A 25,103-nucleotide genomic window follows, 5' to 3' on the forward strand; every position below is an offset into this window, starting at 1 on the left:
GGGGCAATGTCCGAACAAGAACAATACGTGGAAATTCAGCACTTCTTCAAGTCTGCGTTTATTCAGAAATAAACATTAGTAACAATCTCTAAACCAATTTAACATGTCTTTTTTTTTTCCTTTTTAAAAACATAACACAGGCAGCTTGAACCAAGTCAACATCCTTTATACAATACATACAATACAGCGAATGACCTTGAAACGTACCTGGAGTAGACCAAACCAAAACGGGGACCCAAAACGTTTCACGGGATCAAGCACAGCCCCCCCCCCCCCCCAAACCCGGTCACTCCTTGCTGGGCGATGAATAAAATTAGCCACTCGTTCGATGAACAGGATGGGGTTCGACTTCTGAAGTGAATGATCAGGATTTCTTCAAAATGACGGGGCTCCACAAAACGCACAATTTTATAATTTAGACAGAAAATAATGCGGTTGGGCAACTTCGGCGGCTTGCGAAAGAGTGGAGCCCAGAAAATACAGCTTGCACTCGGAGGGGGTGGAGGGAAAAGGCCTCAACCCTTGCCCGAAACAGGTGCGTCACCCGGGTATTGTTGCATTGGTACCAAGAGGTTATAGAAAAATGGCAGTTTAATGGCCGCTATGGAAACTGTCCTGAAACACTGCAGCTGTGGTGCGTTTCGCTGAATCTTCAGCTCACATTGCCCTCCCCCATCCTCCCCTCTGTCGTCTTACCCACAGAGACAGCAGTGCCATAAGCACCAACCAATCCTATACCCCGGTGACAACAGACAGTTCAAAAGGGTCGCCTCCTCCCCCCCCCCCCCCAAAAAACCCTTCCGGACACATCCGCCGGGGGCTGTGGCGTTTTGCTGGTCAAGAATTCAACGTAGCGGGAGCGCTTCCTCCGCACAGTCGCATCCTAGCGAGATTCCCCAATGACTGCATCGCCATGGGACAGGGAAAACAAGATGGCAGGGGGGCCCTGAAATCACCCGCGACGAGGGTGGGGGGGGGGCCCTGAAATCACCCGTGACGAGGGGGGGGGCACAGGAAGACATGGCTTCGCAGTCCAAAATGAAAAATAACTACTCCAGCGGACACACGCACACACGCTTTTTTTTGACAAAATTTTTTTTTTTTTTTTAAAGTATTTTTTTTTCCACTGAAAGAAATCCATTTGCACCAACTTCAGTACATGACTCTGTAAATGGGGCACAGGGAAAGGGTGGGGAGGGGAACTTGGAAAAAGTATAAAGTTTGTCAGGGGAAGTGTGAGGAATGGCGGGTGCTGGGGCAAGGGGCAAGAAAGCAGTTTATTTTTGTTGAGGTGGACACCATCTACAGCCTCTTCTGTGGCTTATTGGGCGCCTGCCGACGCAAAGGGTGGCCATTCGGAGCTGTTGCCAATTTGGTTTTGGTTTTTAGCGAATAGTCTTGACGGGGCTCTTGAAGTTGCTTGCAGCCTGGAGCTGGAGTTGGTAGGCCATGGGGTGGATCTTGAAACCGTACAGCCTGAGGGGTGGGAGACACAGAGAGAGAAAAAAAAAAGAGATATAAAAAGGTTGCAGGAACCACTTTGGAGACCACGGCATCGCAAGAGGCAGCCACTTGGTCTATCGTACTGATCCAATTTCACCCCCCCACCTTCCCCCAATAGCCTCACAAAGTTCCCATTCCAAGCATTAATCCCAATTCCCATTTGAAACTTATGACTGACCCAATGGCCTCCAGTCGCCACTCATGGAGCGCACCACCCCAGGTCATTGTTACGGTGTAATATCTCAACTCTGCGCTGCCCGCTGTGAATCACGCTGGTGGAAACAGTTTCCCTTGGCCCTCATCGACACCCTTCAGGAATTGGATGCATCACTCCCCATACCTTCCTCTGCTCAGAGGAGAACGAGCGTCCCCATTCCCCTCGTCGCTGAATTCCCCATCTCCTGCGCCCAGTAGCCTTCCAGTAAATCTCCTCTAGTGCCACCTGGGAGGACTTGACATCCGCCCTGGAGTGGGACGCTCACAAATAGTCACACTTCAGCCCGCTCTGAGTGGCCCATCAGGAAGGTTAAGCAAACATTTCCTTGCTTTTGCGCACTGTGCCCTGATTTATAAAACTAACGATTCCATGCAGGAGGAGACGGCCATTCAGCCCCTCGAGCCTGCTCCGCCATTCAATACGATCGTGGCTGATCATCCACCGCGAAGCCCATTTTCTGGCGCTGCCCGCCTGGCCCTCGCTGTCATTAATATTCAGGAATCATTGACAATCCATGGTCAATGATTGACCTTCCACAGCCCTCTCTAGGGCAGAGGTTTCCAAAGATTCAACACCCTTGGACAGATAACCCTCCTCATCTCAGTCCTAAATGCCCAACCGGAATCTGGGCCCTCAGGTTCAAGGATCATCAGAGATGGGAAGCATCCAAGCTGGTGCTTGCTTCTCGGAAAGCAACAGCCTGGCCAACTTGGTTTGCATCTGGGGGGAGGGAGGGAGGGGAGGGGGAAGAGGGGGAGGGGGGGGGGGAAGAGAGGGGGGGGGAAGAGAGGGGGGGGGGGAAGAGAGGGAGGGGGAGAGAGGGAGGGGGAGAGAGGGAGGGGGAGAGAGGGAGGGGAGAGAGGGAGGGGGAGAGAGGGAGGGGGAGAGAGGGAGGGGGCGAGAGGGAGGGGAGAGAGGGAGGGGGAGAGAGGGAGGGGGAGAGAGGGAGGGGGAGAGAGGGAGGGGGAGGAGAGAGAGGGTAGGGGGAGAGAGGGAGGGGGGAGAGAGGGCGGGGGAGAGAGGGAGGGGAGAGAGGGGAGGGGGGGAGAGAGGGAGGGGGAGAGAGGGAGGGGAGGGGGAGAGAGGGAGGGGGAGAGAGGGAGGGGGAGAGAGGGAGGGGGGAGAGAGGGAGGGGGAGAGAGGGGAGGGGGAGAGGGGAGGGGGAGAGAGGGAGGGGGGAGAGAGGAGAGAGAGGGAGGGGGAGGAGGGAGGGGGAGAGAGGGAGGGGGAGAGAGGGAGGGGGAGAGAGGGAGGGGGAGAGAGGGAAGGGGGAGAGGAGGGAGGGGGGAGAGAGAGGGAGGGGGAGAGAGGGGAGGGGGAGAGAGGGAGGGGGAGAGGGAGGGGAGAGAGGGAGGGAGAGAGAGGAGGGGGGAGAGAGGGAGGGGAGAGGAGGGAGGGGAGAGAGGGAGGGGAGAGGGGAGGGGAAGAAGCGGATGTGGTGCAGAGAGAGAGGGGCGAGAGGAGGGAAGAGAGGGAGGAGAGGGAGGGGAGAGAGGAGGAGAGAGAGGAGAATATTACAGTGCTGGGGAGAGGGGGGGGAGGGAGAGGAGAATATTACAGTGCTGGGGAGAGGGGGAGGGAGAGGAGAATATTACAGTGCTGGGGAGAGGGGGGGGAGGGAGAGGAGAATATTACAGCGCTGGGGAGGGGGGAGGGAGAGGAGAATATTACAGTGCTGGGGGAGGGGGGGGGGGAGGGAGAGGAGAATATTACAGTGCCGGGGAGGGGGGGGAGAGGAGAATATTACAGTGCTGGGGAGAGAGGGGGAGGGGGAGGAGAATATTACAGTGCTGGGGAGAGGGGGGAGGGAGGGAGAGGAGAATATTACAGTGCTGGGGAGAGGGGGGAGGGCGAGGAGAATATTACAGTGCTGGGGAGAGAGGGAGGGAGGGAGAGGAGATATTACAGTGCTGGGGAGAGGGGGGAGGGCGAGGAGAATATTACAGTGCTGGGGAGAGGGGGAGGGAGAGGAGAATATTACAGTGCTGGGGAGAGGGGGGAGGGAGAGGAGAATATTACAGTGCTGGGGAGAGGGGGAGGGAGAGGAGAATATTACAGTGCTGGGGAGAGGGGCGAGGGAGAGGAGAATATTACAGTGCTGGGGAGAGGGGGGAGGGAGAGGAGAATATTACAGTGCTGGGGAGAGGGGGGAGGGAGAGGAGAATATTACAGTGCTGGGGGAGAGGGGGGGAGGGAGAGGAGAATATTACAGTGCTGGGGAGAGGGGGGAGGGGAGAGGAGAATATTACAGTGCTGGGGATAGAGGGGGAGGGGGAGGAGAATATTACAGTGCTGGGGAGAGAGGGGGGAGGGGGAGGAGAATATTACAGTGCTGGGGAGAGGGGGGAGGGAGAGGAGAATATTACAGTGCTGGGGATAGAGGGGGAGGGAGAGGAGAATATTACAGTGCTGGGGAGAGGGGGGAGGGAGAGGAGAATATTACAGTGCTGGGGAGAGAGGGCGTCAGGGGGAGGAGAATATTACAGTGCTGGGGAGAGGGGGGGGGCAGGGGGAGGAGAATATTACAGTGCTGGGGAGAGGGGGGGAGGGAGAGGAGAATATTACAGTGCTGGGGAGAGGGGGAGGGAGAGGAGAATATTACAGTGCTGGGGAGAGGGGGAGGGAGAGGAGAATATTACAGTGCTGGGGAGAGGGGGGAGGGAGAGGAGAATATTACAGTGCTGGGGAGGGGGGGGGAGGGAGAGGAGAATATTACAGTGCCGGGGAGGGGGAGGGGGGGGGGGGGGGGAGAGGAGAATATTACAGTGCTGGGGAGAGAGGGGGAGGAGAATATTACAGTGCTGGGGAGAGGGGGAGGGAGAGGAGAATATTACAGTGCTGGGGAGAGAGGGGGAGGGGGAGGAGAATATTACAGTGCTGGGGAGAGGGGGAGGGAGAGGAGAATATTACAGTGCTGGGGAGAGGGGGAGGGAGAGGAGAATATTACAGTGCTGGGGAGAGAGGGGAGGGGGAGGAGAATATTACAGTGCTGGGGAGAGGGGGAGGGAGAGGAGAATATTACAGTGCTGGGGAGAGGGGGAGGGAGAGGAGAATATTACAGTGCTGGGGAGAGGGGGGGAGGGAGAGGAGAATATTACAGTGCTGGGGGAGGGAGAGGGAGAGGAGAATATTACAGTGCTGGGGAGAGAGGGGAGGGAGAGGAGAATATTACAGTGCTGGGGAGAGAGGGGAGGGAGAGGAGAATATTACAGTGCTGGGGAGAGAGGGGAGGGAGAGGAGAATATTACAGTGCTGGGGAGGGAGAGGAGAATATTACAGTGCTGGGGATAGAGGGGGAGGGGGAGGAGAATATTACAGTGCTGGGGAGAGAGGGGGGAGGGGGAGGAGAATATTACAGTGCTGGGGAGAGGGGGGGGCAGGGGGAGGAGAATATTACAGTGCTGGGGAGAGGGGGGAGGGAGAGGAGAATATTACAGTGCTGGGGAGAGGGGGAGGGAGAGGAGAATATTACAGTGCTGGGGAGAGGGGGAGGGAGAGGAGAATATTACAGTGCTGGGGAGAGGGGGGAGGGAGAGGAGAATATTACAGTGCTGGGGAGAGGGGGGAGGGAGAGGAGAATATTACAGTGCTGGGGAGAGGGGGGGAGGGAGAGGAGAATATTACAGTGCTGGGGAGAGAGGGGGGAGGAGAGGAGAATATTACAGTGCTGGGGAGAGGGGGAGGGCGAGGAGAATATTACAGTGCTGGGGAGAGGGGGGAGGGCGAGGAGAATATTACAGTGCTGGGGAGAGGGGGAGGGAGAGGAGAATATTACAGTGCTGGGGAGAGGGGGGAGGGAGAGGAGAATATTACAGTGCTGGGGAGAGGGGGGAGGGAGAGGAGAATATTACTGTGCTGGGGAGAGAGGGGGGAGGGGAGGAGAATATTACAGTGCTGGGGAGGGGGGGGGGAGGGAGAGGAGAATATTACAGTGCTGGGGAGAGAGGGGGGAGGGGAGGAGAATATTACAGTGCTGGGGGGAGGGAGAGGGAGAGGAGAATATTACAGTGCTGGGGAGAGGGGGGAGGGAGAGGAGAATATTACAGTGCTGGGGAGAGGGAGAGGAGAATATTACAGTGCTGGGGAGAGGGGGGAGGGAGAGGAGAATATTACAGTGCTGGGGAGAGGGGGGGGGAGGGGAGGAGAATATTACAGTGCTGGGGAGAGAGGGGGGAGGGGAGGAGAATATTACAGTGCTGGGGAGAGGGGGAGGGAGAGGAGAATATTACAGTGCTGGGGAGAGAGGGGGGAGGGGAGGAGAATATTACAGTGCTGGGGAGAGGGGGGAGGGAGAGGAGAATATTACAGTGCTGGGGAGAGGGGGAGGGAGAGGAGAATATTACAGTGCTGGGGAGAGGGGGAGGGAGAGGAGAATATTACAGTGCTGGGGAGAGGGGGAGGAGAATATTACAGTGCTGGGGAGAGGGAGAGGGGGAGGAGGAGGAGAATATTACAGTGCTGGGGAGGGAGGGAGGAGGGGGAGGAGAATATTACAATGCTGGGGAGAGGGGGGAGGGAGAGGAGAATATTACAGTGCTGGGGGAGGGAGAGGAGAATATTACAGTGCTGGGGAGGGAGGGGGGAGGGGGAGGAGAATATTACAGTGCTGGGGAGAGGGGGGAGGGAGAGGAGACTATTACAGTGCTGGGGAGAGGGGGAGGGGGAGGAGAATATTACAGTGCTGGGGAGGGAGAGGAGAATATTACAGTGCTGGGGAGAGAGGTTATCCTGGAGGAGTCAAGAACAGAATCTATTTGGTTAGTCGTAGAGTCTTACAGCACAGAAACAGGCCGTTCAGCCCATTGTGTCGGCCATCAAGCACCTATCCATTCTAATCCCATTTTCCAGCACTTGCTCCGTAGCCTTGTTTGCTACGGCATTTCAAATGCTCCTTAAATGTTGTGAGATTTCCTGCCTCTACCACCCTCTCGGGCAGCGAGTTCCAGGTTCCCACCACCCTCTGGGTGAAAAAGATTTTCCTCAAATCCTTTACAAATCTCTTGCCCCTGACCTTAAATAAATGCCCCCTGGTTATTGACCTTTGACTGAGGGGGAAAGTTCCTCCTATCCACTCTATGTCCCTCATAATTCTCTCCACCTCGATCAGGTCCCCCCTCAGCCTTCTCTGCTGTGAGGAAAACAACCCCGGCCTAACCAGCCTCTCTTCACAGCTGAAACTCTCCAGCCCAGGGCAACATCCTGGAGAATCTCCTCCGCACCCTCTCCAGCGCAATCACATCCTTCCTGTAGTGTGGCGACGAGGACTGTACACAGTACTCTAGCTGTGGCCTAACCAGTGTTTTATACAGCATCATGACCTCCCTGCTCTTATATTCTATACCTCGGCTAATAAAGGCAAGTATCCCATTCGCCTTCTTACCCACCTTATGTACCTAGTGCCCAGAAACAACAGAGGTGGGGCGGCAAGGTGGTGCTGTGGTTAGCACTGCTGCCTCACGGTGCCGAGGACCCAGGTCCCTGTCCGTGTGGAGTTTGCACATTCTCTCCGTGCCTGCGTGGGTCTCACCCCCACAAACCCAAAAAGATGTGCCACGCAAAATTTCCCCTTAATTGGGAAAAATAATTGGGTACTCTTAGGAGCTACCATTACACAGTCAACAGGAAGTGGGGGGACAGAGAGAGTGGAGCAAGTGACAGAGATACAAAACCTATAGGAAGAACTTTAATTTCCTGTTACAAACTGGGATAGCAATGCTGTGAAGGGTAGAGAGAAGGCAGGGGACAGAAAGCTTTTTGATGGCAGTTCGACAACTTTTTCTTGATCCATAAATTGAGTCCAATCATCTGGTCCGAGGGACTATGTCAGACGGATGAGGCTCAGGAGGAATTACGTTTGCCATCAGGCTGTGGCTAGCTATTGGAAAAGAGGAGGGCGGCCGATTTCAATCGGGTGAGCACATGCGCTGCCCAGGAATCGCACATGGGCAGGCAGAGCTGACACAGAACAATGGACATCTTTGAGGGAGGAGATGCTTCAAGCAAGGGTTGAAGGACATTCGCAAGAGGAGGAAAGTCAGAGATCTCCGGTTGATCCCAGAGAAAGAAAGTGAGGTGAAGAATATACAAGGTGCACTTGATGAGTGTACATGGTCGATGACACAAGTCAGAAACGGGATGAACATTGACAGATCAGAGGTGAAGTGAAAAGGGAAATAAGAGGGGAAAGGGAAAGCGTACGAGACTAGAGGCACCAGCCACCTTCTTCCAATTCCACCTGAGGCACAGGGAGGTGCCAGAGGATCAGAGAACTGCAAATGCTACGTGCAGGTTCAGTCGGCAAAGGCAATGTTAGCATTCAGGCCGAGAGGGCTAGAATACAGGATCAGTGATGTACTCCTGAGGCTGTATAAGGCTCTGGTCAGACCCTATTTGGAGTATTGTGAGCAGTTTTGGGCCCTGTATCTAAGGAAGGATGTGCTGGGCTTGGAAAGGGTCCAGAGGAGGTTCACAAGTATGATCCCTGGAATGAAGAGCTTGTCGTATGAGGAACGGTTTGAGGACTCTGGGTCTGTAATCGTTGGCGTTTAGAAGGATGTGGGGGGATCTTATTGAAACTTACAGGGTACGGCGAGGCCTGGATAGAGTGGACGTGGAGAGGATGTTTCCACTTGTAGGAAAAACTAGAAGCAGAGGACACAATCTCAGACTAAAGGAACGATCCTTTAAAACAGAGACGAGGAGGAATTTCTTCAGCCAGAGGGTGGTGAATCTGTGGAACTCTTTGCCGCAGAAGGCTGTGGAGGCCAAATCACTGAGTGTCTTTAAGACAGAGATAGATAGGCTCTTGATCAATAAGGGGATCAGGTGTCATGAAATGAAATGGGGAGAAGGCAGGAGAATGGGGATGAGAAACATATCAGCCATGATTGAATGGCGGAGCAGACTCGATGGGCCAAATGGCCTAATTCTACTCCCCAAGTCTTCTGGTCTTTTCAGTTCAACCTGTTTTGAGTTGGGAAAGCTTTTTGAACGCAGTCACTTGGGTAAGCATGGGCTAACGGAGGAAAGCCAACACAGTTTGGCCCAAAGCAAATCATGCCGGATTATCGAGGTAGAGCTTTTATTTTGGAGGAGGTTGGTGTCGGTAATGCAGATGTGGTTCAAATGGACTTCTGAAAAGTGTTTGCTGAAAAGCCGATGACGCAGCACGTTACAAGAGCTGAAGCGGGATGGAAGGAAATGGAGAGTGGTCTAATGAAAGGAGGTTGGCTGAATATTTAATTATCAGATTGGAGGAAGCGATTATAGTGGGGCTCCCCAGCAGAAGTACCAGAACCACAGTTGCCGCAATTTTGGATATACACGGGGGAGACATTCAAAATTTGCAGTTGGCACAAAGCTTTGAAGGCTTGTGAACCCAGCAGTGGACAGTGATTGAGCTTAAGCTGGTTGAGGCAGGGCGCAAAGCGATTATCGGGTTAAGGGGTTACGTGTGAATCTGGATTTGTAGAGCAGATGCATAAGCAAAACTAGTTCGTCCGCAGCTTGAGTGTTATGCCCATGCTTGGGCAGCGCATTTAGGAAGGATGTGAAGGCCTTCAGAGAGGGTGCAGGAAGATTCACTACATCAGGGTTCCAAGGGAGAAAGGACGTTGGTTACGTTAACGGATACGGCGAAGCTGGAACTGGTTTCGGTGGATAAAATTGTGAATTTAAATTCAGCAAAGAAATCTGAAATCACAGAATCGTGTAGGAGGCCATTTGGCCCATTCAGTCTGCGCTGACCCTTGGAAAGAGTACCCTACCTAGGACCAGACCCGACCCTGTCCCCTAAACCCAATAACCCCACCTAACCTTTTGGACACTAAGGGTCAATTTAGCGTGGCCAATCCACCTATCCTGCGCATCTTTGGACTGTGGGGGGAAACCGGAGGAACCCCACGCACACACAGGGAGAACGTGCAGACTCCGCACAGACAGTGACCAAGCCAGGAATCGAACCTGGGACTCTGGAGCTGTGAGGCAGCAGTGTTAACCACTGTGCCATGACGTCATGGGCACCGAGAAACTGTCGCATTGCAAAGTGCCACCCCTACCCAAACCCTTGGCAGAGTTGGCCACTCAATTGCCTTCGGAAATGGCCTAGCCAGACCCCCGGGAGGGAGCTCATACCCACCTTCTGAAGGGCAATTAAGGAAGGGTAATAAACACTTGTCAGTGAATGAACAACATTTCCAATTGCAATCTCATTGGAATGAAGAGATGAACGGGGCTGTGTTGGGGGGGGGGGGGGGGGGGGGGGGGGAGGAAAGGAGGAGGAATGTTGAACGGGACATTGCGACCAGATCCATTTGTGCTGCCGCTGGACCATGAAAACCGGTCACCCAAATGCCACCTGGATTATTCTTTCTGTTAAAAAATAATAATAATTGCTGACCCATTCAGCTGGAGAAAGCACAAGCTGGTCAGAGTGGGTCAGAACGTGGTTTTATGAAGTCGGGGGGGGCGGACGTCAAGAATTGAGGATGTGTCTGGCTGGGTGATGCCCGATTGGTCACGGAATTGCCGTGGTGAATGCACTCGGAAACCTTTGTTCCCCGTGCTTTTGTTTAATTAATTTAAATGCGCAATGCCTGAACATGTTCCTTTTGCCTGCTGAGGACAGGTCCAGGCATGAATAGATGGAGCTTCGAGCACCTGTAACTGAGCCACCTTCACACACTGGCTGATAACAGCCAGAAAAAAAAAAAGGTGCGGCTTGATACACACTGCCAGTCGGGATACACAGCCCGTGTATCTGGCATGACAACAGCACGGAAAGTCATACACCACATTATTCATTTGTGGGGCAGGCCAAAGGGTATCTTTGTCATCCCGGCCCGGGTTGGGGGAGAACACCACTCTTCATGCTCCTGCATGGTGGCAGCGAGGAGAGGCTAGCTTCTCCTGCTGCTCAAATTTGGAGACACCTTGCCCTTCCCTGGTAATCGGAGGTCAGCCGGGAATGTTTCAGGATTGAAAGCCTGATCGGCTCGTCCTGGAGTCTGCGCGATACGCGGCGAGCAATGATCTGACGGACGTAGCCATTATCCCGAATGGTACAATTTTGAAGTGGGTGCAGGAACAGAGAGATCGCAGACAATTCTTTTTTTTAAATTTCTCAATCGTCAGGATTGAGAAACGGCCGCAATTAGACCCTTTGGCCGAGAGCAGTTGAAAAGAAGCCTTTCGGAGAATTTTAAGAACTAAAGGAAAGAAAGATTTGGCAGACACAGGGTTGGGCATCAACAAAGCTATCTGAGCTGGCCCAGTGACATTCCCCCTGCTCAACTGGTTGCCTCTGCAAGAATGATAAAATCCAACCAGAATAATAACAAAACATTCTTCGTAAGTTCTCGGTAAAGCTTCAGGCAAAAAAATGGTCGGTGTTGTCAACTTAAACCAGGCCCAACAGCAAGTGATCCAAGTTTCTGTAAATATTTTATGCACCGATGCTCACTTAGTCATAACATTTCGGTAGCACAGTGTTTTGCTTCACACTCTAGGGTCCCAGGTTCAATTCCCGGTTTGGGTCACTGTGTGTGCACAGTCTGCACGTTCTCCCCATGTCTGCGTGGGTTTCCTCCGGGTGCTCCGGTTTCCTCCCACAAGTCCCGAAAGACGTGCTGTTAGGTGAATTGGACATCCTGAATTCTCCCTCTGTGTACCCGAACAGGCGCCAGAATGTGGCGACTGGGGGCTTTTCACAGTAACTTCATTGCAGTGTTAATGTCAGCCTACTTGTGACAATAAAGATTATGTTAATAATAATCGCTTATTGTCACAAGTAGGCTTCAATGATGTTACTGTGAAAAGCCCCTAGTTGCCGCATTCCGACGCTTGTTCAGGGAGGCCGGGACAGGAATTGAACCCGCGCTGCTGGCCTTGTTCTGCATTACAAGCCAGCTGTTTAGCCCACTGTGCTGCAGGCTGCTGTATCATTTAGGTTCCAAAATCAGTTACAATCAGGTTCCACAATGTCAGCCATCCTGCAGTAGCAATTTGCACATGGAGACTTTGTTATGAACAATAAACAACGAGGAATGGAGAGGAGAGAGAAAGGGCGCGCTAAGGAAGCTCAAGTATACGCATCATTTAAGGGCATTACGAAAATGAAAATCGCTTATTGTCACGAGTAGGCTTCAATGAAGTTACTGTGAAAAGCCCCTAGTCGCCACATTCCGGCGCCTGTCCGGGGAGGCTGGTACGGGAACAGGTTCAAAAGGCAAATCACAAAGGCAAATGAGTGCTGGCTTTTAACTCGGGGTTGGACCAGGAGGTGTGCATTGAAGTCAGGCAAAGCACCAGTCAGAGTATCGCGTTCAGTTCTGGGCGTCAGGGGGATGTACCGACCCCGAGGAGCCGGCTGCTGGCCTCCCAAGCCTGCACTGCTGCCATTCAATCGAATTGTAGCAGGCCTGCGACCAAACCTCATACGCCAGCGCCCACCCCCCTTATTTCCCTTCGGGCCACGGGAATCTGTCAGTCTCGGGTTTAGAATTAACAATGGATCTAGAGAGAGGAGAGGGGATCGGGAGGAGAGGGGATGGGGAGTGAGAGAGGAGAAGGGATGGGGAGTGAGGGAGGAGAGGGGATCGGGAGGAGAGGGGATGGGGAGTGAGAGGAGAGGGGAGTGAGGGAGGAGAGGGGATGGGGAGTGAGGGAGGAGAAGGGATGGGGAGTGAGGGAGGAGAGGGGAGTGAGGGAGGAGAGGGGATGGGGAGTGAGGGAGGAGAAGGGATGGGGAGAGGGAGGAGGGGGGATCGGGAGGAGAGGGGATGGGGAGTGAGAGGAGAGGGGAGTGAGAGGAGAGGGGAGTGAGGGAGGAGAGGGGATGGGGAGTGAGAGAGGGGATGGGGAGTGAGAGAGGAGAGGGGATGGGGAGTGAGAGAGGAGAGGGGATAGGGAGTGAGGGAGGAGAGGGGATCGGGAGGAGAGGGGATGGGGAGTGAGAGAGGAGAAGGGATGGGGAGTGAGGGAGGAGAGGGGATCGGGAGGAGAGGGGATGGAGAGTGAGAGGAGAGGGGAGTGAGAGAGGAGAGGGGATGGGGAGTGAGAGAGGAGAGGGGATGGGGAGTGAGGGAGGATCGGGAGGAGAGGGGATGGGGAGTGAGAGGAGAGGGGAGTGAGGGAGGAGAGGGGATGGGGAGTGAGAGAGGAGAGGGGATGGGGAGTGAGGGAGGAGAGGGGATCGGGAGGAGAGGGGATGGGGGTGAGAGGAGAGGGGAGTGAGGGAGGAGAGGGGATGGGGAGTGAGAGAGGAGAGGGGATGGGGAGTGAGGGAGGAGAGGGGATCGGGAGGAGAGGGGATGGGGAGTGAGAGGAGAGGGGAGTGAGGGAGGAGAGGGGATGGGGAGTGAGAGAGGGGAAGGGGAGTGAGGGAGGCGAGGGGATGGATCTAGCATCAATTGCAATCTGTCGGGGGCATTCGTTATTTAATTTCACTCCAGAACATTCGAATTAGGAGGAATAGACCACTCGGCCCCTCGAGTCTGTTCCGCCATTCAATAACAAAGAACAATACACCACAGGAACAGGCCCTTCGGCCCTCCATGCCTGTGCCAATTACGTGTCCTATCCAGACCAACCGCCTGAATCCTTCTATACTCAGACTGTTCATGTGCCTATCCAGAGAAGTCTTAAACATGGCTAACGTATCTGCCTCAACCACCTCACTTGGCAGTGCATTCCAGACCACCACCACCCCGTGTAAAAACCTCCCCCCGCAAATCCCCACTGAACCTTTCCCCCCTCCCCTTGAACTTGTGCCCCCTTGTAATTGGCATTTCCGCCCTGGGAAAAAGCCTCCAACTATTCACCCCATCTATACCCCTAATAATTTTATAAACTTCTATCAGGTCGCCCCTCAGCCTCCGTCTCTCTAGGGAGAACCCTCCATACCGGGCAGCATCCTGGTAAACCTTTTCTGTACTCTCTCCAAAGCCTCCACATCCTTCTGGTAGTGCGGTGACCAGAATTGGACACAGTATTCCAAATGTGGCCTAACAAACATTCTATATAATTGTAACATGGGCAGCACGGTGGCACAAGTGGTTAGCCTCACAGCGCCATGGTTCCAGGTTCAATCCTGGCTCTGGGTCACTGTCTGTGTGGAGTTTGCACATTCTCCCCGTGTTTGCGTGGGTTTCGCCCCCACAACCCAAAGATGTGGAGGGTAGGTGGATTGGCCAATCGTAGAATTTAGAGTGCAGGAGGCCATTCGGCCCATCGAGTCTGCACTTGCCCTTGAAAAGAACACCCAACTTAAGCCCGCGTCTTTACCCGATCCCCGTGACCCAGTAACCCCACCTCACCTTTTTGTACACAATTTATCACGGCCAATCCACCTAACCTGCACATCTTTGGGCTGTGGGAGGAAACCGGAGCACCCGGAGGAAACCCACGCACACACGGGGAGAACGTGCAGACTCCGCACAGACAGTGACCCAAGCCAGGAATCGAACCTGGGACCCTGGAGCTGTGGAGTCACAGTGCTAACCACTGTGCTACTGTCCCCATTAATTGTGGGGAAGGGGGGGAATAATTGGGTATTGTTAAATTTATTTTTTAAAAGTAAATAATGCGGCGGCCAGAGCTGTTGACAGCACACCAGGTATAATCTTTGAATAAATGTGTTCTTTGTTCCATCCAACTTTGGAGGGATGGGGAGTGATCGGATTGAGGTGGTCGGAACATTGAAAGTATTTGATGGGGTAGATTAAGGGGGGGGGGGGGGGTAAAACATAAGGGGACACTATCTTAAACCTGGAGACAAATAGGGGAGCAAAGTAACAAAATAGGAAGCACTTTTCACACAGATCCCGAATGTCCTTGAAGAAAGGATACCATGTCTAGTCTGCACAGACTCCAGACTACACTGTAGTACGCACTCGACTCGGAACTGCCCCCTCTGAAACGGTCGAGCGAGAAACTCAGCTCAGGGGCAATTATGGGCGGGGAATAAACGTTGGCCTTGCCAACCCATGTGACCACCCACATCCCGGGAAAGATTTAAACCAAAAAAAAAAAAAAATAATCCTATGGAGAGACTTAGATTTTTGTTTGGGAAAGAGTGTCGCTTTGCTAAGTGAGATTTGGGTGCGGTTTAGCCAGGGTTTCATGAACAGAGCAGGTCAAAGGGGACTGGAGCGGCCCCCTCCGCCTGCTCTTGCGTCAATCTACGTTCCTGCTCAGCACTGGGAGGACACAACACCCTCCAGTCTTGGGCCCCCGGTGTCCGGCGCTCCCAACGGTGAAGATATCGGGGCTCGTGGACACTCACTTGTGAGGCCGCCTCAGACTAACCTTCAGAAGAGTGGCTCTCTCTGTGCCTTTGCGACATTAGTCTCCTGCTTCAGACCCCCAGTGCTCACTGGGGTGGACCGTGGCAAGCCCATCTCACATTCGAGGCTTAGGGGAAAGAGAGAGGATGCTTTCAGCCCATCAGTCAGGAGGGGACAGCGTCGACCCCGCCACGCTGCCCAACCCCCCCCTTCGCCCCACAATTCTACAATCGCTTGTGCTTTCCCAAGTTAAGAGGCAAAGGAAATACATGGCAAATCAATTTTGGCCAAAAGAAAACAAAACTGGGTCACACATACCACGTGTGCTGAGGTAGCTCTCCGGAGATTTGGTCCATGTAATTGACAGCACACGAAACAGCTCATTAGATCTGCAGGGTTCTGCTCCACGCCACCCTCCTGCCACCCAAGTCCATCAATATAATCTGCCATATTCCTTTCTCCCTAGTGTGCTGCCTGGCTTCCCTTTGAAAGGGTACTCGCGCTATTCATCTCCATCACTCAGTGTCACACATTCCACCTTTTCCTGGATCCCAGCCTTTTCAGTCCTTCATCCCAACGTTTACAACCTCCTCCTCCCCCCCCCCCCCCCCCCAGCAAAATCAAGCTCATGACTGGTATCCAGCTGATCTTAATTAGTGCCCCTCACATTTAGCAGCCGAATGACGGGCAGAGCCATCTCCCAGATGGACATAGTCACCCTGTGGGGGTAAAATGCTTGCATGCGTGGACACTGAATGAAAATGGTTACGGGTTGGGGCTTCACTACAGCAAGCCTGCAAACCACCAGGTCACGTCTACATTGTTCGACTCAGTAAGTGGAGATCTAAAACATTCTGTTTCAGCACCGGATCGGGTCGAGATCATCCAGTAAGGTGGGGGGGTGGGGAGGAGGAGGAGAGAAGGAGGAGGAGAAGAGGCGAGAGAGGGGATGGGAGAGAAAGAGAGAGAGGGGAAGAAGCAAAAGAGAGAGGGGGAAGAAGGAAAAGAGAGAGGGGGAAGAAGGAAAAGAGAGAGGGGGAAGAAGGAAAAGAGAGAGGGGGAAGAAGGAAAAGAGAGAGGGGGAAGAAGGAAAAGAGAGGGGGAAGAAGGAAAAGAGAGGGGGAAGAAGGAAAAGAGAGAGAGGGGGAAGAAAGAAGAGAGAGAGAGGGGGGAAGAAGATAGACGGGGGTAGAGAAGGAAAGGGTGGAGAGATAGAGAGGGGGAGAGAGTAATCCATTTGCTGCTTTGGGACGTACTGTCCTGTGAGGCTCCAGTGACTGGCCCACTGCCACAAGCCTCTGACTGCGTTCGAAGCAGCATGCGGCATGGCCTGGCCTTTCCGGCCTTACCTTGGAACAAACTGGTTCGCTGGCCTCTTGGGTCTGTACTCTGGGTGCACCATGAAGAGCATGTGCGGGAAGCCCGTGCCAAAGTAAGCTCCATCTGTGTGGTGGTGCCGCGACGACTTCGGTGTGTACACGTCCATGCACTTGGGGCAATACAGCTTCACCATGGCCTCACCGGGAATATCAGACAAACCTAGTTGGAACAGACAACAGGATTGTGGGGGTGGGGGGAGAGAAAGAGAGACAAAAAACGTTAGCTCCGTGGTAAGAGTTCAACAATTTCTCTGCCCCATTTCTTTGCTGGTTTCATACGTTTCTCTTACTTTTCCTTTCAGGGAAGCAACAGAACTGCTCCAACCGCACATCTTTATTCTCGTGACCACTCCCTTGGCTCCTGTCAAGTAAATGGGCCCCCTCCCTCCTGTCCTGAATTTCACCCCCCAATCACAGACCCCCACCCACTCTGACATTTCCCGGTTCCGCAAGGCCATTAGATGTGGCGGCGGAAGTAGTCCATTCGGCCCATCGAGTCTGCTCCACCATTCAATGAGACCATGACTGATCTGATGTGATAATCCGCAACTCTACTTTGTCGCCTTAACCCCATCACCCTCGATTCCCTCACCGATACCGAGCAATCACAACCACGGCTCTTCCCTTTTCCGAAAAATCTGCCCCCAAAAGATTTAGGTTTTCAAGCACAGTTGAGGCAAAATCATTAGAAGGTACCGTTTAATTGAGCTTCCTTGCAATGATTTTTAAAATGAGTAAAATAATTTTTTTAAATACACAGCTTATTCCTCCACAAGTCGTAACTATTGTGCTTAGTGAAGCATTCTCTGTGCAGGGCGATATAGACGGCTGGTCACATGAGCAATATGGGCAAATGGGATTTAACACCGAAAAGTGGGAGGTGATGCATTTTGGGAGGACTAGCGAGACAAGTGAATACACAATCAACGGTAGGACACTGGGAAATCAGGGGATCAGAGGGAGCTGAAGACAGGTAGATAAGGTGGTCAAGAAGGCATATGGGATACTTGCCGTTATTAGCCGAGGTATAGAATATAAGAGCAGGGAGGTTATGATGCTGTATAAAACACTGGTTAGGCCACAGCTAGAGTACTGTGTACAGTCCTCGTCGCCACACTATAGGAAGGATGTGATTGGACTGGAGAGGGTGCGGAGGAGATTCCCCAGGATGTTGCCCTGGGCTGGAGCGTTTCAGCTGTGAAGAGAGGTTGGTTAGGCCTGGGTTGTTTTCCTCCAAGCAGAGAAGGCTGAGGGGGGAACGGATTGAGGTGGACAAAATTGAGGGACAGAGATAGGGTGGAACTTTCCCCTTAGTAGAGGAGTCAATAACCAGGGGGCATTGATTTAAGGAAAGGGGTGGGAGATTTAGAGGGAATTTAAGGTAAAATGTATTCACCCAGAGGGTGGTGGGAACCTGGAACTCGCTGCCTGAGATGGTGGTAGAGACGGGAACCCTCACTACATTTAAGAAGCATTTAGATGAGCGATTGAAACGCCGAAGCGAACAAGGCTACGGAGCAAGTGCTGGAAAATGGGATTCGAGTGGATAGGTGCTTGATGGCCGGCACAGACGATGGGCCGAAGGGCCTGTTTTTGTACTGTAAAACTCCTGAAATCTGTAACGATATAGAATTTTCAGCTCGTGTTTGAATAAAACATGGAACAAAGAGGCATTATATTGTGCAACGGTAAAAGTTCTGGATTGAGTTATAGTTGGGGAACTACCCAAGTGAGGATTGTTAAATTTGCAGCCAGAGATCCTGTCAGGAAAATTTAAACCTCCCAGTGCGAGCTCAACATTGGTCCTCTCGGTGATTTTTGATGGAATGAGGTCAACTGTCCTTCCATACCAAGTGGCGACTGAATACCAATTGTGGTGTCAAATAACCCACAGGCAGGGTGGATACATGGAACATATTTGTCACTCAGTTAACCACTACGGCAGGTAAAGGAATCAGTGGCCAACTGTGCATTGTTTATAGGCGCACCCGTAAACAAAGTGGAAAATAGTTTGTTTTTTTTTAAAGTTTTTTATTTAACACAAATTTGTAACAGTTACAGAGAGAAAAATGGCCCTGTGCAAAGAGCCTTAACATAGTGAAAACAAACAGTGGGAAAGAATAAACATGTTAATAAGTGTTGAAGCCAAAGATCCTTCCATAAGGCACTTTCCCTGCCAGCTCTGTTTGCCCATGCCACACGTGTTCAACTAAACTAAACTAACGTGGCCCTAACCCTCTTCCCTCTCCCCGCCCCCCTCCGCCTGGTCTCCCCTGCTCCCCAAGGCCTGACCTGCCAGGTCAGCCCTGCGCCTGGCCCTAGCCCGCCCCGCCCCCCCTCCGATCTCCCTGGTGCCCCCTGACCTACGCTAGCCACACTGACCCCTGCCCTTGGCGCCTACCTGTCTCCCGTCCTAGCGCTCAGGCCCTCCCCCCACACGCCAGGGACCCATTAACCTAATTGTATCCCACCGTGCCCTTTCAAGTCCCGTGACTAGCCCCTAGCCCATCCCCCTATCAGAGGCCCCGATCTCGCGCCAAAAAGTACCAAACACAGGCCCCCCCCCCCCATTGCAATCCCCCCCCAAAGGACCCTAAACAGTGCGCCCTCCAGCCCCCACTCTCTGTCCAGGCTGAAAACAATCTTGGATAAAACATTACAGTACAGGATAGTTTAACAAACCACCGCCACACAAAAGGTCTGAGAGCCCCAAGTCCTTTAGTTCCAGTCCAGCTTCTTCTTATAGTACAAGTCCTAATCAGAGCAATTTTGAGTTAACAGGCCGCCGCCACTGTACAGCACGGAAAGAACTAAGTGCTCATTAGTTCACGTCCAGCTTCTTGTCTTTAATAAAAGCCCAAACCTGTTCTGGTGTCTCAAAATAGTAGTGAAGTTCCTCAAACGTAACCCAAAGCTTTGCAGGATATAACATTCCAAACCTCACCTCCTTTTTGTAGAGGGCTGCCTTTACCTTGATGAATCCTGCCCGCCTCTTGGCCAGCTCCGTTCCCAAGTCCTGGTAAATGCGCACCTCGCAGTTCTCCCATCTGCTGCTCCTCTCCGCCTTGGCCCATCGCAGTACACGTTCCCTGTCAGCAAGCCGGTGAAAGCGGACCACCAAGGCCCTCGGTCGGTCGCCTGTCCTGGGCTTCCTTGCGGGGGCTCTATGTGCCCCATCCAACTCCAGGGGTTGAGGGAAGGCCTCCGGTCCCATCAGCGCCTCAAGCATACCCGTCACGTATGCACCCACATCTGACCCCTCGCAGCCCTCGGGGAGGCCAACGATTCGTAAATTCTGCCTCCTGGCTCTGTTCCCCAGCTCTTCAAGCTGCTCCTGCATCCTCCTCTGACGGGCGTTCAGCTCCTCCACCTCGTGCTCCAGCTCCGTTACCGTGCCCGCCTGACTGGAGAGCTTCGCCTCAACCTCCCTGAGCGCCTTCCCTTGGGCCGCCTGTGTCTCGACCATTCGGTCCATCACCGCTCTCATCGGGTCCAGCGTGTCCCTCCTCAGCTCGGCGAAGCAGTTCTTGAAGAACTCCATCTGCTCCTCCCTTGGCCAGTGAGCCTCCGCTCCCCGGTCCCCGCCGTCCGCCATGCTTGGCCGCCCGGCCTGGGGTCCCTGCTGCTCCCGCTTCGATCCTTGCCGCTCCACTCGACCACTTCTGGTCCAGCTGCCCATACCCCGGAAAGGAAGCCTCTTCCCTATCGTCTCCTCCACCGATTCAGGCTGCCAGGTCCCGAAAAAGTCCGTTGACAAAGGTCCGTTTGCCCATCTCGGGCGGGAGCGATCCGACCTGCGACCTGTCTCCTCGAGGGCGCCACCGGAAGTCCCCCGACCTGCGACCTGTCTCCTCGAGGGCGCCACCGGAAGTCCCAAAAGTGGAAAATAGTTGAACGGAAAAATGCAAAACACCAGGAAGATCTGGGCGAGTGTGGCACGCGAGAACCAAAAACTGGCAGCGAGGGATTCCTTCCAATTTTCTGAGCAACTTATCCCTTGCTGGGGGTGCTGGGAGTTCCTGGGGGTCACCATCACCAACAGTCTTCCTGGTCCACTCACTTTGTTGCAACAGTCAAGAAAGCCCAACAACGTCTCTAATTCCTACGGAAGCTAAAGAAATTCGGCATGTCTGCATCGACTCTCACAAACTGCTACGGATGTGCGATAGAGAGCATCCTATCCGGCTGCATCACAGCTCAGTATGGCAACTGCTCGGCCCAAGATCGCAAGAAACTGCAGAGTGTGGTGAACTCAGCCCAACGCATCACACAAGCTTGCCACCCCCACATTGATTCCGTCTACACCTCCCGCTGCCTCAGGAAGGCAGACAGCATCATCAGAGACCCCTCCCACCCAGGCATTGCCTTCTTCCAGACCCTTCCATCAGGCAGAAGGTACAGAAGGCTGAAGACCCGCACATCCAGACATAGGAACAGCTTCTTCCCCACAGCTACTAGACTCCTCAACGACTCTCCCTTGGACTGATCTGTTCCCTGCAAGAACACTATTCACGATGCCCTATGCTGCTCTTGCTCATGTATTTGCTTTGTTTGGCCCCTTGTTCCGCACTGTAACCAATCACTGTCAATGTTCGCTGTCGATTATTCTTTTTTGTCTACTATGTACGTTCTGTGCACATTCCCTCGGCCGCAGAAAAATACTTTGCACTGTACTTCGGTACGTGTGACAATAAATCAAATCAAAGATAGCCGACAACTACAGAATTGTGGGCATGAAGGTCAGCACCTTAGTTTGGTGCGGGGCAGGAAGAAGCATCTCGACGAATCTGGATTCAGGACAGGGGCAAATGAATTGTGCCCCTGCCGTTTCTAAAGCCGGGGAATCCGGTGTCTAGCTCACCAGCAATTGGAATCATTGTTGAAGCATCACGGCCTGTTGGCAACAGATTGAGGAACTTGACCGATACCAAATTCAACAAGTATGCCTGCTCAGTGGAGAACCTTCAATCCTGGAGGGGTTCACAAAATCCGTGCACAGGAGACACGGATGGCAAAAGCCGGCCAGCCCAATTTAATTCACCCATCTGTGGAAGAGGTTGCATTTATCTTGCCATTTGCGGCAGTAATTCAGCAGGATTCAAAGTCATTACGCAAAGGCTGAAGGATAGTCCAGAAATCAAGTGTTTGAACTGCGGGCAGGGGAGAAGCCGATTTCAATATCATTGGACAGTACCTGGCAAACGTAGACTGGGAGCAGTTCCTTGCAGGGAAATCTACATTTGGGAAGTGGGAGTCGATTAGAAGTGAATAGCGAGAGTTCAGGGCCAACGTGCTCAGGGCAAGGGTGGCAAATCCAGGGAACCCTGGATGTCAAAGAGATCAAGGGTTTGGTAAACAAAATAAAAGGATATAGTAGGCGTAGAACATTAAAAATAAGGGAGGCCCTTCAGGAGAAAAAAAGTGTGTGTTGAGGGAGCTTAAAATATAAATTAGGAGAGGGCAGCACGGTGGCGCAGTGGTTAGCACTGCTGCCTCACGGTGCAGAGGTCCCAGGATCAATCCCGGCCCTGGGTCACTGTCTGTGCGGAGTTTGCACATTCTCCCCGTGTTTGCGTAGGTTTCGCCCCCACAACCCAAAGATGTGCAGGCTAGGTGGATTGGCCACGCTAAATGACCCCTTAATTAGAAAAAATTAATTGGGTACTCTAAATTTATTTTTAAAAAAGGATTAAAAAGGATGAGGTATTAGATAAGTTAGCTGGCATAAAGGCACCTAAATCCCCAGGGCCTGACGAGATGTAGCCCAGGCTGCTACGGGAGGCAAGGGAGAAGATTTCTGGGGCCCTGACGGAGATGAAGTGCCAGATGACTGGCGGATAGTGGAAGTGAATTGAACCCACGCTGCTGGTCTTGTGCAAGAACATTAGCAGGGATAAGTCAGATAATTAGGGGCTGGTTTAGCACAGTGGGCTAAACAGCTGGCTTGGAATGCAGAACAAGGCCAGCAGCACGGTTCAATTCCCGTACCGACCTCCCTGAACAGGCGCCGGATGTGGCGACTAGGGACTTTTCACAGTAACTTCATTGAAGCGTACTCGTGACAGTAAGCAATTATTATTATTACAGCCCAGGTAGTCTAACGTCAGTGACAGGGAAATTATTGGAAAAATTCTGATGGACACGATTAATCAATACTTGGGCCGCCAGGGGTTGGTCAGAGACAGTCAGCACGGATTTGTCGCACTAATTTAATTCAGTTTTTTATAAAAAAAAGGTAACTAAATATATTGATGAGGGCAGCAGAGTTGATGTGGTTTACGACGACGGACTTTTTTGGAAACCTCATTTGCAAATTTGCACGCAAAACATAACCCAAACAGATCAGCTTTACCTCGGATTTGACTGAAGAATCAAATATCGAAGAACAAAGAAGAAAAGTACAGCACAGGAACAGGCCCTTCGGCCCTCCAAGCCCGCGCCGACCATGCTGACCGTCTAAACTAAAATCTGCTACACTTCCTGGGTCCGTATGCCTCTATTCCCATCCTATTCATGTATTTGTCAAGATGCCCCTTAAATGTCACTATCGTCCCTGCTTCCACCACCTCCTCCGGCAGCGAGTTCCAGGCACCCACTACCCTCTGTGTAAAAAAACTTGCCTCGTACATCTACTCTAAACCTTGCCCCTCGCACCTTAACCCTATGTCCCCTAGTAATTGACCCCTCTACCCTAGGGAAAAGCCTCTGACTATCCACTCTGTCTATGCCTCTCAATTTTGTAGACCTCTATCAGGTCACCCCTCAACCTCCGTCGTTCCAGTGAGAACAAACCAAGTTTATTCAACCGCTCCTCATAGCTAATGCCCTCCACACCAGGCAATATCCTGGTAAATCTCTTCTGCACCCTCTCTAAATCCTCCACATCCTTCCGGTAGCGTAGCGACCAGAATTGAACACTATACTCCAAGTGTGGCCTAACTAAGGTTCTATACAGCTGCAACATGACTTGCCAATTCTTATACTCAATGCCCCAGCCAATGAAGGCAAGCATGCCGTATGCCTTCTTGACTACTTTCTCCACCTGTGTTGCCCCTTTCAGTGACCTGTGGACCTGTACACCTAGATCTCTTTGACTTTCTATGCACTTTAGAGTTCTACCATTCACTGTATATTCCCTACCTGCATTAGACCTTCCAAAATGCATTACCTCACATTTGTCCGGATTAAACTCCATCTGCCATCTCTCCGCCCAAGTCTCCAAACGATCTAAATCCTGCTGTATCCTCGGACAGTCATCGCTATCCGCAATTCCACCAACCTTTGTGTCGTCTGCAAACTTACTAATCAGACCAGTTACATTTTCCTCCAAATCATTTATGTATACTACGAACAGCAAAGGTCCCAGCACTGATCCCTGCGGAACACCACTAGTCACAGCCCTCCAATTAGAAAAGCACCCTTCCATTGCTACTCTCTGCCTTCTATGACCTAGCCAGTTCTGTATCCACCTTGCCAGCTCATCCCTGATCCCGTGTGACTTCACCTTTTGTACCAGTCTACCATGAGGGACCTTGTCAAAGGCCTTACTGAAGTCCATATAGACAACATCCACTGCCCTACCTGCATCAATCATCTTTGTGGCCTCCTCTAAAAACTCTATCAAGTTAGTGAGACATGACCTCCCCTTCACAAAACCATGCTGCCTCTCACTAATATGTCCATTTGCTTCCAAATGGGAGTAGATCCTGTCTCAAAGAATTCTCTCCAGTAATTTCCCTACCACTGACGTAAGGCTCACTGGCCTGTAGTTCCCTGGATTGTCCTCGCTACCTTCTTAAACAAAGGAATAACATTGGCTATTCTCCAGTCCTCCGGGACATCACCTGAAGACGGTGAGGATCCAAAGATTTCTGTCAAGGCCTCAGCAATTTCCTCTCTAGCCTCCTTCAGTATTCTGGGGTAGATCCCATCAGGCCCTGGGAGCTTATCTACCTTAATATTTTTCAAGACGCCCAACACCTTGTCTTTTTGGATCTCAATGTGACCCAGGCTATCTACACACCCTTCTCCAGACTCAACATCCACCAATTCCTTCTCTTTGGTGAATACTGATGCAAAGTATCCATTTAGTACCTCACCCATTTCCTCTGGCTCCACACATAGATTCCCTTGCCTATCCTTCAGTGGGCCAACCCTTTCCCTGGCTACCCTCTTGCTTTTTATGTAAGTGTAAAAAGCCTTGGGATTTTCCTTAACCCTATTTGCCAATGACTTTCCGTGACCCCTTCTAGCCCTCCTGACTCCTTGCTTAAGTTCCTTCCTACTTTCCTTATATTCCACACAGGCTTCGTCTGTTCCCAGCCTTCTAGCCCTGACAAATGCCTCCTTTTTCTTTTTGACGAGGCCTACAATATCTCTCGTTATCCAAGGTTCCTGAAATTTGCCATATTTATCCTTCTTCCTCACAGGAGCATGCCGGTCTTGAATTCCTTTCAACTGACGCTTGAAAGCCTCCCACATGTCAGATGTTGATTTACCCTCAAACATCCGCCCCAATCTAGGTTCTTCAGTTCCTGCCTAATATTGTTATAATTAGCCTTCCCCCAATTTAGCACATTCACCCTGGGACCACTCTTATCCTTGTCCACCAGCACTTTAAAACTTATTGAATTGTGGTCACTGTTCCCGAAATGCTCCCCTACTGAAACTTCTGCCACCTGGCCGGGCTCATTGCCCAATACCAGGTCCAGTACAGCCCCT

General features: G+C 52.3%; 1 protein-coding gene across 1 annotated transcript in view; it reads right to left on the reverse strand.

Annotated features, from left to right (window-relative positions):
- Positions 1 to 40: 40 nt before the first annotated feature.
- csnk2b (casein kinase 2, beta polypeptide) overlaps positions 41 to 25,103 on the reverse strand; it is a 45,336-nt gene continuing 20,273 nt past the window's right edge. The window contains exons 4-6 of the mRNA XM_038816939.1: positions 21,577 to 21,706; positions 16,353 to 16,606; positions 41 to 1,476 (exon numbers count right to left, since the gene is read on the reverse strand). Of these exons, the coding sequence (XP_038672867.1) occupies positions 1,386 to 1,476; positions 16,353 to 16,606; positions 21,577 to 21,706 (475 nt within the window). The 3' untranslated portion in view covers positions 41 to 1,385. The remainder of the gene's footprint in view (positions 1,477 to 16,352; positions 16,607 to 21,576; positions 21,707 to 25,103) is intronic.

This window comes from Scyliorhinus canicula, chromosome 13, assembly GCF_902713615.1.
Source record: "Scyliorhinus canicula chromosome 13, sScyCan1.1, whole genome shotgun sequence".
NCBI classification, from domain to species: domain Eukaryota; kingdom Metazoa; phylum Chordata; class Chondrichthyes; order Carcharhiniformes; family Scyliorhinidae; genus Scyliorhinus; species Scyliorhinus canicula.